Source organism: Galeopterus variegatus, unplaced genomic scaffold (assembly GCF_000696425.1).
Source record: "Galeopterus variegatus unplaced genomic scaffold, G_variegatus-3.0.2 Scaffold5499, whole genome shotgun sequence".
Taxonomy (NCBI): domain Eukaryota; kingdom Metazoa; phylum Chordata; class Mammalia; order Dermoptera; family Cynocephalidae; genus Galeopterus; species Galeopterus variegatus.
Window position 1 is genome coordinate 61,185 of NW_007731610.1, and position 14,373 is coordinate 75,557.

At 36.1% G+C, this 14,373-nt stretch overlaps 1 protein-coding gene across 1 annotated transcript in view; it reads right to left on the reverse strand.

The window, feature by feature from the left end:
* The window catches only part of VPS26A (vacuolar protein sorting 26 homolog A (S. pombe)), a 38,425-nt gene that overhangs the window by 9,282 nt on the left and 14,770 nt on the right, over nucleotides 1–14,373 (reverse strand). The window contains exons 3-6 of the mRNA XM_008589528.1: nucleotides 4,319–4,394; nucleotides 3,069–3,225; nucleotides 1,752–1,916; nucleotides 1,369–1,397 (exon numbers count right to left, since the gene is read on the reverse strand). Of these exons, the coding sequence (XP_008587750.1) occupies nucleotides 1,369–1,397; nucleotides 1,752–1,916; nucleotides 3,069–3,225; nucleotides 4,319–4,394 (427 nt within the window). The remainder of the gene's footprint in view (nucleotides 1–1,368; nucleotides 1,398–1,751; nucleotides 1,917–3,068; nucleotides 3,226–4,318; nucleotides 4,395–14,373) is intronic.

Genomic DNA, 14,373 nt, shown 5'->3' on the forward strand with positions numbered 1-14,373 from the left:
GGAAAAAAAAAAAAAAAAAAAAAAAAAAAAAGAGTTTAGTGTCATTATTCTAAGTGCTAGAATAATGCAGCTAACATAAATCATATGGCCACAATGACAGAATAAGGGCTACCTCCATAAGTTGAGTTTGCTGTAATATCTAATAATCAAAGAACATTCCCAGGAACCTTAAAATGACGTGGTAATAAACCTGGAAATTCCCACAAAACCCAGAGGACTTTAGCCTCCTACCAGGTTCAGATCTCAAAATTACATCCCAAGAGTTAATTAATACTATTATGTCAATCTGAAGGGAGGCTTCAATGACAAATTTTTAGGTCCCAAACTATCTGATAATTTTATCAACAATATAATTTAAGACACTGAGGGCATGTATATCATATTTTCTTTTTTTTCCCTGTTTTTTAAAAATTTTTATTATATATCACATTTTCAGTGATATAAACCTGGGAGTAACAACTAATAAAAATCATGTAACAGGAGAGAAGAATGTGTAGGAGTGGGATAAAAGAGGAGTACATCCGTTTCCTCACAAATAAACTTTAATGAAAAAAATAGGGGGAAATCTATTAATTAAAAGAGATTTAAGAGTCTACCAAATGCATTGTGTGGACCTTGTTTGGGTATTGATTTGAATGAACCATGTGAAAAAAGAAAGACATTTATGAGACAATTAGAGAAATGCGAACACTGGATATATGAAGATATTAAGGAATTATTTATATTTTTAGGTATAATAGTATTGTAGTTATATTAAAAATGATACATAATTTTTATGGATTAAATTATATGTCTGGAATTTGCTTCAATCTAATCCATGGGGAGTGTGGTTGCTGAATACAGATAAAACAAACCTGACCATGTATTCATAACTGTTGGAGCTGGGCAATGGTACTCATTATATTGTTCAGTATACTGTTCATATACTGTGATGTATGTCTGAAGTTTTGCATAATAAAATTTGAAAAGGCATTAAACAATAAACAAAACATGAGCCCATTTTGTAAAATGACAACATATATAAATATATATTTTACACCATTCCCCTCCCCTATGGAAAGATATACAAGAGGATTATTAATAATGGTTATGTGATAGAGGTGAAAATTTTTACCTGCTTTCATTTTTCTTTTTTTTTTTTTTCTTTTGTCTTTTTTCCGTGTCCGGCAACGGATCGCAACCCTCAGTGTTGCCCCCGTACCGGACCGGGGACCGGCAATGGGATCGCAAGCCTCGGTGCTGCCCCTGCGCCTCGCCCAGCCAGCGAGCGGGAGCCGGTCTGTATGTGGGATCCGAACCCCCGGATGGGAGCGCCGCCGCGCTTCCCAAGCGGCGCACTATCCAGTGCGCCACCGGGCTGGCCCATACCTGCTTTCATTTTTCTACATCCTCCAAATCTTTAAGAATGAAAATGTATTGCTTATGTAGTCAGAAAAAAAGTACTTTTGTTATGTTTTAAAGAGATGGCCAGGATGAGTAATACCAAGCCAGTAAGATAAATTTTAAAAGACACAATAGGATTGGATGCCTTCTAGGATGGTGAGATCCTGTACAAAAAGTGGCCAAGCAGAGACTTATCAGGAATAGAATATAAAAGATACCTGCACTGGGTCAGAAGCCAGACCAAACTCCTTAAGTTTCTTTTAGCTCAGAGATTCTGTTGGTCTGTTAACATCAGATTAATGTCAATTCACAAAGATCTTAAAAGATCATTTTTTCATTTTCCCTAAACATTTTTGAAAGGTACTTACTTAGATTTATTATATTCAAATTCTATATGCAGACAATCTTCAATGCCCACTTCCATCTTAATAGAGTTGTTAACATCAGGATAGGTGGCAAGCTGGTGAACAATAAGATCATACTCTTTTACCAAATCTGTCAGTCTTCTTACTATTGTCACTTTAAGAAAATACCTACAAAGTTAATGGAGAAGACAAGTTAAATCCCTATGATAAATTTAAGTGTTTTAAATAAGCAAACATTAACTGCAAACTCAGCTTTCTCCTTGCTGGAACTCTTTTGGGATCAACTTACTTCATTTACTTCATGAAGGAGTTCTATTTTTAAAATGCCCTCAACATGAAAAATATACAAAAGTTCAATTTTAAGAATAGGGTAAATACTTCTCAAATGAGTTAGGAGGGATATCATGAAACCTACTTGAGAAAATCTCTCCAGATCACTTCTCTCTTTTTTTTTTTTATTTATTTTATTTTTTTTATTTTTTTCCTTTTTGTCTTTTTTCGTGACCGGCAACGGATCGCAACCCTCAGTGTCGCACCCGTACCGGACCGGGACCAGCAACGGGATCGCAACCCTCGGTGCCGCACCCGCATCTCGCTCAGCCAGTGAGCGACCGGTCTGTATGTGGGATCCGAACCCTTGGCGGGAGCGCCGCCGCACTCCCAAGCGGCGCACTGTAGCAGTGCGCCACCGGGCCGGCCCCACTTCTCTCTTTTTTTAAAATACCTATCTATTTAAGGCACTGCTATTCGGAATTTGGGTTGTCAAACCCACTTCCAGACAGATAATGCCACGTTAAATAAAGAAAGCAGGACTAATGTTTTCAGCCTCCCTGGACTCTGAGGCATCCTTGGTTTCCTGCATGAAGACTTGGTGAAGGGAAAGGACACTGGATTGGGAATTTAGAAAACTAGGTTGTTACTCCAGTTCTACCATTCACTACCTGTGTAATTTTGGACAAGTTAGACAGCTTCTTTGGGGCTCCAAATCACTTCTTAACCCTAAATACTAAATGAGATTCATTAGGAAACTAATGGATTTGGAGGGTAATTCAGTTTACAAGACAAATGAAGTACTGAGGAAAATTCATACAAGGAAAGTGTATGACCAAAACTTCTCATAATGGTGTTCTCTAAATCTATAATGTTAGAAAACTCTTATTATCTCAAGATTAGCATCGGTCAGGTAAAACAAAGTATATGACAGAATTTTTAAATATCTTAAGCCTTCCAGTCCAGACTTGTAAGTTTGAATAAGACACCAATAGTAGCCATTACTTTCTGGTTTTGACTTTGTCTACAGTTTCTAATACAAATTCATACCTCAAGCGGACATTGGCACCGATGTAAGATTCATATGGCTTTTCAACTTGCATAAATTCAAAATCATAACTTCTGCTCTGAGTCAGTTCTCCAGGTAAGGCTAGTTCTTTCACTAGGTTTACAAATTCGTGAGTATTACTCTTGTCATTGAAAAGTTCTAAGAAATTTTAAAAAGCAAAAAGACCAATTATATTTAATATCCATTTCAATAAAAGTCAAACTCCAAAGCAAATAATTTTTATCAAAAGGATTAGTTGGATTTGTGTCTAATAACCTAGAGCTATAATCTGAATTCCATCATTCTTCTTATGCTCCACTTAGGCATAAAAAAATTCAAGTAGCATAATACAATGAAAATTTCTATTAAAAATAAGTTCATTCATTTGATGTAGTTAGAGCTGTCCTGACATGAAGCTGTTTGACACATTACTAGCAATTATTTGAACTTCCTCCAGACAAGGCAAAAATTCTGTTTTGCTGTTTTGCTTCAGTTAGGCAAACATGTTACCAACTTAACAGGTAATTACTATAACTTGCCCCTCAAGTACAAACTCATTCAGAATAGATACATAAACAAATATCTACCCATTCCCATTTTGATACTTTAAGAATGTACTTAGAAAGCTAGATTTAAAACCTAGCTATGTAGACAGTATATAAAGTCATACTTTCTTTTCTCTTTCCTGAATCTACAGGACCAAAAGATTTATATACAATTTAATTCCCTACTAAATCAAGAATGTCTCTAAAATACACGTAGGGAAATGTACACAAGTTTATCTAAGCCCAGAATAAATCACACCTTTCCACTTCCCACGGAACTGTCTGTTGACAGGTGAGTGTAGCTACAGGCACACACTAGGTCAAATGGCATGGGTAACTAGGAAATGGAGGATGAAGGTGAGGCTGCTAATTGTGAGCAAGGCTGGTGAAAAATGCAGGCAGATGGAAATTTCAGTGAGTCAACTAATATACTTGAATTATTTTTCAAGGCTGGTAAATTTGCATAACTCCTTTCATTTTTAGTAATGAAGTCCAATAACAAATAAAGGCAGGATGAGTTAAATATCATGTAATACAATTAAAAGAAACATGATTTAATATGTTTAGAAAATAAGTTATTTTATTATGTAAAATCAATTCCTTCCTTCTACAAAACAAAGCTCTAATTCAATAATTTAAGTGCCAAATCCAACCCTCTTTAAATTCAGTTATCAAAGAAAAAGAAGTAATACTATTTTTACACTCACCAATTTGACCTACAAATTCAATTCTAATTCCTTGGTGCTCTAGCCTCTTTCCAGGTTGTTTAAAGGCTAGGTTTACCTGCCAAAACATGAAATTATAAGAGATGTTAACAATCCTTTGAGTGGGCCTGCTAGTAGTTTCCTTCCAGATGAATGCACCATATAAGTATTTCAGGTATTCATTTATATATTTTGAGATACCACTACATACCTACATCAGGATGACCTTATAGCACCAGAGAAGGCATAATTTATTCATACACAACCACTAATGAATCTATTACTTACACATACACTTAAAGCATCTGTTTTGTTAGGAAGGAATCCTTTATAACTACAGAAGTACAAAAAGACTCAAAGATATTATCTGGACTTTCCTGCTAAAAATAAATTATACAAGGTCAGAAAAAAAAAAGACTCAAGGAAAGAAAATATCAACTATTCATGTGTTTTCTGCTCAAATAGTTAAATAATTCTATGACCAATAACAGCATTTTAATGTGAGTTAATTAGTAATTTCAACAGTTGACCTAAAGGATCACTTTCGGTCTTTTGTAACCAGGAATATCCTGTCGTAATTCCTAACCTTAAAAGCAATGCTTATGGTCCTTAATCTGCTACTCATCCTAAAAACAGAATATATAAAAATTTAAATTTTCAGTATGATTACTCTTATATACTTTTGGAGTAAACTATATGATATCAAAATCTCTAAATGAATATATCTGCCAAGTGGGAACCTTAAATTTAATTTTTTTAATTTGAAAAAATATCTGTAGACAACATATATATTAGAAATAAAATTCCAAACATTTAAGGGTTAACTAACAAAGGATCTTTTTTCATACAAAAAAAGCACACTTCCAGGTTTATTCTTTACTATAACAAATATTGGTAATGTGACTCTTAAAAGCCTGTCTTTCAAACAATGCTTCCCAAAAGATAACAGAGCTCTAAGGACCAAGAAAAACAGAAGTCCAATTACTTCCGCTTGTAAATTACATTAGTTAAAATACTCACTCTCCTGTATCTTCCATATTTTGTAATCAATATACTTGCCTTCAAAATTAATATCTCAGAAAAAGTAAAAAATCATGATGTATCATATGATGGTATATTATTAAAAGTTTAAAAATAATAGTTTCAGAATTTTAAATGATGTGGGAAGATGTACATGACATGTTATGTGAAGGAAGTATGGTCAAATTGTATAAAAATATAATGCCTTTCAAATTACATCTTTTGAAATTACAGAAAGGAAATGCTCTTAACATCAGTTACATCTGGAATGAATAATTATGGGTAATTTTTTTTCTTTATAGTTCTCCAGTTTGTTATTGGGGTTTTTTTTTAGGGGGGGGGTTACAATAGGCAAATAATACCGTCAAAGTCAAAAAATATTTATAAAAGAAAAGTAGTACTTAGATAAGCTTCACATACACTAAAAATTTTATGTTTGAACCACAAATAATAAAACAAACATAACTTCCAACTGCTTCATAAGCCAGGCAATAATTAGAGTTATTCTCTAATTTGTAGCAATAAAGCATATGGGGAAAAGTATACTTTAAAAAATGCTTATTTGATTTATATTTAATGTGGCTAATGATATGGTTAGGTTTAAGCCTATCATTTTGCTATTTTTTTTCCTATTTGTCCCCTCTGTACTTCGTTACTATATTTTTTTTATGCTTTTTTGGATTATTTGGGTATTTTTTAGGATTTCTTTTTATCTCTTTTTAGCTATAACTCTGTTATTTTGTATAAAAATATTAAAATTTTGTATAAAAACATAACTCTTGGGCTGGCCCTGTGGCACACTCGGTAGAGTGCGGCGCTTGGGAGCGCGGTGGCACTCCCACCGAGGGTTCGGATCCCATATAGAGACCGGTCTGCTCACTGGTTGAGTGCGGTGCGGGTGCGACACCGAGGGTTGCGATCCCGTTGCCAGTCGTGGTACGGGCGCAACACCGAGGGTTGCGATCCTGTTACCGGTCACGAAAAAAAGACAAAAAAAGGAAAAAAAACAAAAACAAACAAACAAAAAACACATAATTCTTTGTTATTTTATTTTTATTTTTAGGGTTCATAGTACATTACCTTAATTCATCACAGACTACTTCATGTACAGTATAAGAAACAATAACAGTGTCATTTCTCTCCTCCTAGTCTTTGTGCCTATTGTCATACCTTTTTACATGTTATAAACTCAATTACATTGTTATTTTTGTTTAAGCAGCCAGTTTCTCTTAAAGAGATTTAAATAATAATAAAAAGAACATGTTTTTACTCACGTAAAAAAATTTTTAAATGAAAAAAATAAAAAAATGCTTATTTAGCAGCAGTTTTTTAAAACGTCTTTGTTTGAATATGGCTGTCTTATATTTTTAAAATATAGTTCTTATGGGCTGGCCTGTGGCTCACTCAGGCGAGTGTGGTGCTGATAATCCAAGGCCACAGATTCGGATCCCATATAGAGATGGCCAGTGGCTCACTTGGGCGAGTGTGGTGCTGATAATCCAAGGCCATGAGTTCGGATCCCATATAGGGATGGCCGGTTAGCTCACTGGGTGAGTGTGGTGCTGACAACACCAAATCAAAGGTTAAGATCCCCTTACTGGTCATCTTTAAAGACTAAAATAAAATAAAATATGGTTCTTAAAAAAAAATTATAAAACCACACTATTAAGGCAGAAATGATTCAGTTTTCCTAGTGAACTGCCTGAACTCTGAAGTTTTCCTTGATCTCGCTCTGATGTTAAAACACAGCTGCGGGCCGGCCCGGTGGCGCACTGCACTAGTGCGCCGCACTGCACTAGTGCGCCGCTTGGGAAGCGCGGCTGCGCTCCCGCCGAGGGTTCGGATCCCGCATACAGACCGGTTCCCGCTCACTGGCTGGGCGAGGCGCGGGGGCAACACCGAGGGTTGCGATCCCGTTGCCGGTCCCGGTCCGGTACGGGGGCGACACTGAGGGTTGCGATCCGTTGCCGGACACGGAAAAAACAAAAACAAACAAACAAAAAAACACAGCTGCTTTTAAGCCTAATGCAGGCTATCCTGTAATCTGAAGGATCCCAGAATTGGAAGGCATAAATTAAGCATTTTGGTTTAAAAGCTATTCTACAAAAGAGCATAGAAAAGTAAATGAGGGGCCGGCCCGGTGGCGCACTGCGCTAGTGCGCCGCTTGGGAAGCGCGGCGGCGCTCCCGCCCGAGGGTTCGGATCCCACATGCAGACCGGTTCCCGCTCACTGGCTGAGCGAGGCGCGGGGGCAACACCGAGGGTTGCGATCCCGTTGCCGGTCCTAGTCCGGTACGGGGGCGACACTGAGGGTTGCGATCCGTTGCCAGACACGGAAAAAAAAAAAAAAAAAAAAAAAAGAAAAGAAAAGTAAATGAAACTAATTACGATGGTGAACTGGGTCAAAGATTGTAAGACCAACTCAATTATACTTTTGTAATTTTTTATTATGATATAATTTCAAACTTACAGAAAAGTTACAATAACAGCACAAGGAAATCCCACATAACCTTTACCCAGATTTATCATATGTTTATATTTTGCCCCAACTGCTTTATCATTATCTCTCTACATATACATGCGCATGCATGCATGCACTTTTTTTTCCACATCCAAGAATAAACTGGAGATGTCATGCCTTATTATCCCTAAACATTTCATGTATATTTCCTAATAAAATAAACATTCTCTTCCACAATCACAGCACAATTATCAAAATCAGTAAAGTTAACAATCCAGGGTCTATCTTCAAATTCTATCAATTGTCCCAATAATGTACTTTACAGCTTTTTTTCTTTCTGTCCTGGATTCAATCCAGGTTCACACGTTACATATAATTATGATGTCTCTTCAGTCTCCTTTAATCTACAACATTCCTTGATCATTGCCTTTCTTAACCTTGACGTTTAAGAGTACAGGTCAGTTACTTTGTAGAATGTTCCCAAATTTGGGTTTGTCTGATGTTTTATCATATTTAGATTCAGCTTATGCATTTTTGGCAAGAACAACACAGAAGCGAAGTTGTGTCCATCTCATTGTATCATATTAAGAAATACATGATGCCAGTTTGTCTCAATACTGGTGATGCTAATTTTGATCACTTCGTTAAAGTGATCCACCAAGTTTCTCCAATTTAAAGTTACTATTTTCCCTTTACTATTAATGAATAATTTATGTGGTGATACTTGAGACTAAGTATATATGTTTAAAAGGCTATAAAAACTGAATGTAGAAAAACCAAATGTATACATAAAACATATTCACTATTCCAATAAACCAAACTGAAAGCTCATACGTCAGCATAAAATATTCTACAGATGTCTCAAATGATACTATCTTTCAGGATTTATTTAAAAAGTGATATTTTTCTACACTGTGCTTAAGACAAACATATAATACCAATGTACTACACAACATTTATAGCGTCATTTACAGTAAGACACCAAAGTATCTGTACATTAATGTTGCTGAATATTATGGTTATCCAAGATTAGTTTCCAAGTAATGGCCAGAAGAACATAGTCCATATTCGTGGTGTTGAAAGATACTAAAAAAATATTCCCTGCTTAAAGAACTAAACTATAAAATCCTATAATCTCAGGCTAATATATGCCTTTGTTCACTTCTGCAACAGGGAATACATGCAGAGTTCACCGAAGGTGGCTTGCCACTAGTGCCACCACTTCAAAACATTTTACTTTATTACAGACCAATCTAACCCCTTTCTGAAGACAAAATAATAAAATGGAAGTAGAGAACAGTAAAAATTGATTTCTAAAATAATATATCACTTTGAAACAATTACCAACTACCTTAATTACTAAATATCTTTTTATCTTAAAGAGATCCAATATGAGGTTCTCATATTCTCTGCCTACTGTGACAGTAGCTAATACATATTTACAGAATGAGTAATTTTCTCAGCAATACCTAAACAGTTTGATAAAGATTGTTTTCACATGAAAAAGCAATGCAGGAGGAAAAACAATTTTTTCTCAAAGCTGCTATCTAGAAGCTGCATAAATTAAAGGACATGGTCCTCTCCTCGGTTCAAAGTGAGTTTTACTTTCTGCATGTAAGTTTGGATTGTAAGCCAAGATCAGAACCTAAAAGAAATTAAGCTGTAGACAAACAGGAATTTTTAAATCAATATACCTATTTTTTTTTTGCCTGTTTAAAGAATGTCTTAGTTAAGGAACTGTAACTTATGAACAACCTCCCTCCCCAAATCCCCAGATGAATCACTAGTCAAAGTTTTTAAAAAGACAACTGCATCTCAATACTTAATTAAACACAGTAAGCAAGATCCTCTGAAGATAACTCAGAAGATATAGGAATAATATAAGCTGTATTTTTAAAAGGGGAGACCTAGGTCAGATATATTCCTAAGGCTGGTTAGCTCAGTTGGTTATAGCATGGTGTTATAACACCAAGGTCAAGGGTTCGGATCCCCATACTGATCAGCCACTCTCCCCCGCCCCCCAAAAAAGAAACTAGGATACAGTCCAGCTGAACTAGATTTAAGGAAGATTTGTCACTTGACATGAACCAAAGCAGTAAATATCCTAAGTAAGGATAAAAACAATCTAAATAAGTAGCTTCTGAGAATTTCCCTATTTATTTTTATAATAATCTAAATATTTCTAAATAAAAATTAAAAAATAAGTTGTCTTAAGGAATGGTTCATAATAACTCCAAAAAACTTTTGACAGACAGCAATTAGTCTTAACTTTTAAAAGTATATGCCACGGGCCGGCCCGGTGGCGCACTGGATAGTGCGCCGCTTGGGAAGCGCGGCAGCGCTCCCGCCCGAGGGTTCGGATCCCACATACAGACCGGTTCCTGCTCACTGGCTGAGCGAGGCGCGGGAGCAACACCGAGGGTTGTGATCCCGTTGCCGGTCCCCGGTCCGGTACGGGGGCAACACTGAGGGGTGCGATCCGTTGCCGGACACGGAAAAAGACAAAAAAAAAAAAAAAGTATATGCCACGGGCCGGCCCGGTGGCGCACTGGATAGTGCGCCGCTTGGGAAGCGCGGCGGCGCTCCCGCCCGAGGGTTCGGATCCCACATACAGACCGGTTCCTGCTCACTGGCTGAGCGAGGCGCGGGAGCAACACCGAGGGTTGTGATCCCGTTGCCGGTCCCCGGTCCGGTACGGGGGCAACACTGAGGGTTGCGATCCGTTGCCGGACACGGAAAAAGACAAAAAAAAAAAAAAAAAGTATATGCCACAAGGGTGCCAAGACAATTCAATAGGGAAGGAATATTCTTTTCAACAAATAGTGCTGGGACAACTGGATATCAAAATGCAAAAGAATGAAGTTCGGCCCCCACCTCACAACCATACACAAATATTAATTCAAATTGGATTAAGGACCTAACTTTAAGAGCTACAGTTACAAGACTCTTCAGAGAAAAGACAGGTGTAAATCTTCATGATCTTGGAGTAGGCAATGGTTTCTTAACTATGACACCAAAAGCATAAGAAACAAAAACATGGATTTCATCAAAATTTAACTTTTGTGCTGCAAAAGATATCACCAAGAAAGTGAAGAGACAACTCATAGGAGAAAATATGTGAAAAACACATCTGACAAGGGACTTGTAACTAGAATATATCAAGAACTCTCATAACTCAATCACAAAAAGATAAATAACCCAGTTAAAAAATGATCAAAGGATGTGAACAGACTTTACTCCAAAAAAGGTATACAAACGGCAATAAGCACATGAAAAGATGCTCACTATTATTAGTCATCAGGGAAATACAAGTTAAAATCATGAGATACAACTTCATACTAAGGTGGCTATAATCAAAAATACAGATATTAACAAGTGCTGCCAAAAACAGAGAAAAATTGGAACCTACTGGAGGAAATATAAAATGGTTCAGCTGCTTTGGAAAAGTTTGGCAGTTCCTCTCAAAGTTAAACATACAGTTAACATATGACCAAGAAATCCCACTCCTAAGTATATACCCAAGAGAATTAAAAACATGTTCACACAAAAACTTGTACATGAATATTCATAGCAGTATTATTCATAACAGCCAAAAAAGTAGAAACCCAAAGGTCCTCACTTAATGAATAGATAAACAAAATGTGGCATATCTTTATACCACATGAATATGGTACACTGGAGTACTATTCAGCCAAAAAAAGAATGACATTCTGACACATCCTATAACATGGATGAACCCTGAAAACATGCTAAATGACATAAGCCAGACTTAAAAAAATAAATATTATATAACCACTTACATGAAATATCTAGATTAAGCAAATTCACAAAAACAGAAAATAAGATTAGACATTACCAGGGACTGGGAGAAGGGGAAAATGAGAAGTTTTTGCTTCATCAGTAGAAAGTTTCTGTTTGGGGTGATGAAAAAATTAGGGAATATAGTGGCTATAGCTGCAAAACATTGTGAATGTAATTAATGCCAATGAATTATATACTTCTAAACGGTTAAAATGGCAAATTTTGTTAAATGTTTTCCAAAAAAACTTTTTTTAAAGAATGAAGTACTGATACATACTAACATGATGAACCTCGAAAACATTATGCTAAGTGAAAGGAACCAGACATAAAAAGCCACATAGTATATGACTCCATTTACATGAAATGCTCAGAATAGGAAAATTCATGGAGAAAAAAAGTAGATTCATAGATTTATGGTTTCTAGGGAGTGACTGCTAATAGTATGGTGTAATGAAAATGTTCTAGAATTAAATATTGTAACAGTTGCACAATTCTGCAAATACAGTAAAAACCGCTGAACTATATACACTTATATGGTGAATTTTATACTATGTGAATTATAAGTAATCAGACTATTTTTAAAAAAGAAAAAGTATATGTCACAAATAGGCCAATGGAACAGAAGAGAAAGGCCAGAATAGACCTACAGAACCTACAATTTATGGCAAAGGTGACATTATAGAGTACAGTGGGGAAAGGACAGCTTTTTCAATAAATGTCCTGGGTTAATTAATTATCCATATTTTTTTTTAAAAAAAAACTAGTCTTGACTACTGTGTCACACCACAGACAAAATCAATTCCAAGCAAACTGAGGACCTAAATGTGAAGTGTAAAATAAAAATATTTACAGGAGAAACAGGAGAATATCTTCATGTCCACGGGGTAGGTAAAGATTTCTTAAACTAGTTATAAAAAGCATGAACAAAAAAGAAACATTAAACATTTGTACTGCATTAAAATTAAGAACTTCTGTTATTAATCAAAAGATACCACTAAAAGAGTGAAAAGTAAAGCCAGGAAGTGGGAGAGGATATTTACAATACATATATAGAAAAGGACTCTATATTCAGATACATAAAAGACTCTTATCAAGAACATACAAAAAATCCTATACATCAGTAAGAGAGAGTCAACTAAGTAGAAAAACGAGCAACACTTGGAAACAATCAAGATGTCCTTCAGTAGTGAATGGATAAGCTTTGGTACATCTGTACAATGGAAAATTATTTAGTACTAAAAATAAATGAGTGATCAAGTCACAGAATGATACGGAAGAATGTTAAGAGGATATTGCTAAGGAAAAAAATCTTATAAAGTATATATAATGCATGATTCCAACCATATAACATTATGAAAAAGGCAAAACTACAGAGACAGTAAGATCAGTGATTGCCAGAAGCTCTGGATGGCGGCGGTGGTGCAGGTGCCAGGGAGGCATGACTAGGTAAAGCATGCGATTTCTTAGGGTGGTTTAACTATTCTGTCTGATTTTGTAATGTTAGATACATGACAGTCCACATTTATCAAAACCCATAGAATGTACCACACAAAGAGTTAACCCTAATGTAAACTATGAACTTAAGTTAATAATAATGTGCCAATATTGGTTCATCAATTTTAACAAATGTAAGATGTTAATAGACAAATCTGTGTGGGGTAGGGGAAAGGGGGTATATGAAACTCTGTACTTACTGCTCAATTTTTCTGAAAATCTAAAACTGCTCTAAAAAATAAAGTATTATTTTTTTTAAAAACAACATGACTTTTTTCTCTTTTCTTCTTGCTCTTTCTCCCTCTAACTCTCATTCTCCACTTGCAGATCTCTTCCTAACTCAAAGCTTCTGTTTACTAAAAATTTAAGTTACTTTTGCTTCATATTCTCTACCTTAATTCATTTCTGAGTTTCTTCTTGTTGCTACCTAGCTTTTATTACCCCAAATTCAAAAATCTGACCCATACAATTCCCGTTTGGTGGAGTTTTTTGTACCTAGCCAACCACCGAGAGAGAGAGAGAGAGAGAGAGAGAGAGAGAGAGAGAGAGAGAGAGAGAGTGTGTGTGTGTGTGTGTGTGTGTGTGTGTGTTTTGGTAGAAAGATTCATCCATGTCATGTGAAGTAACAGTTTTGTACCTTCTCATTGGTAAATAGATTTAATTATATAAATATACTACAATTTATCTACCTATTCTACTTTTATTAGATGTTTAGGTTATTTCCAATTTGGGGCTATTATGAGCAGTGCTGCTACAAACTTCTTGGTTGTGTCTTTTGGTGCTCATACATTTTACATCTCTCTTTTTTTTTTTTTTTAAAGATGACCAGTAAGGGGATCTTAACCCTTGACTTGGTGTTGTCAGCACCACACTCTCCCAAGTGAGCCATGGGCTGGCCCTAACATTTCTCTTGAGTACTTATCTAGAAGTGGAATTTCTGGCTCATAAAGGTACATGTATGTTCAGTTTTAGTAGATAATGTCAATCAGTTTTCCACAAGGTTACATAAGAATTTGAGTTGTTCCACGTTCTTGCCAGTACTTGGTATTATTGTCTGTCTTTGAACTAGTGGGTATGTAGGGGTGTCTCATTATGGTGGGTTTTTTTTTTTTTTGTCTTTTGTCTTTTTCCGTGTCCAGCAATGGATCGCAACCCTCAGTGTTGCCCCCGTACCAGACCGGGGACCGGCAATGGGATTGCAACCCTCGGTGTTGCTCCCGCGCCTCGCTCAGCCAGTGAGCGGGAACCGGTCTGTATGTGGGATCCGAACCCTTGGGCGGGA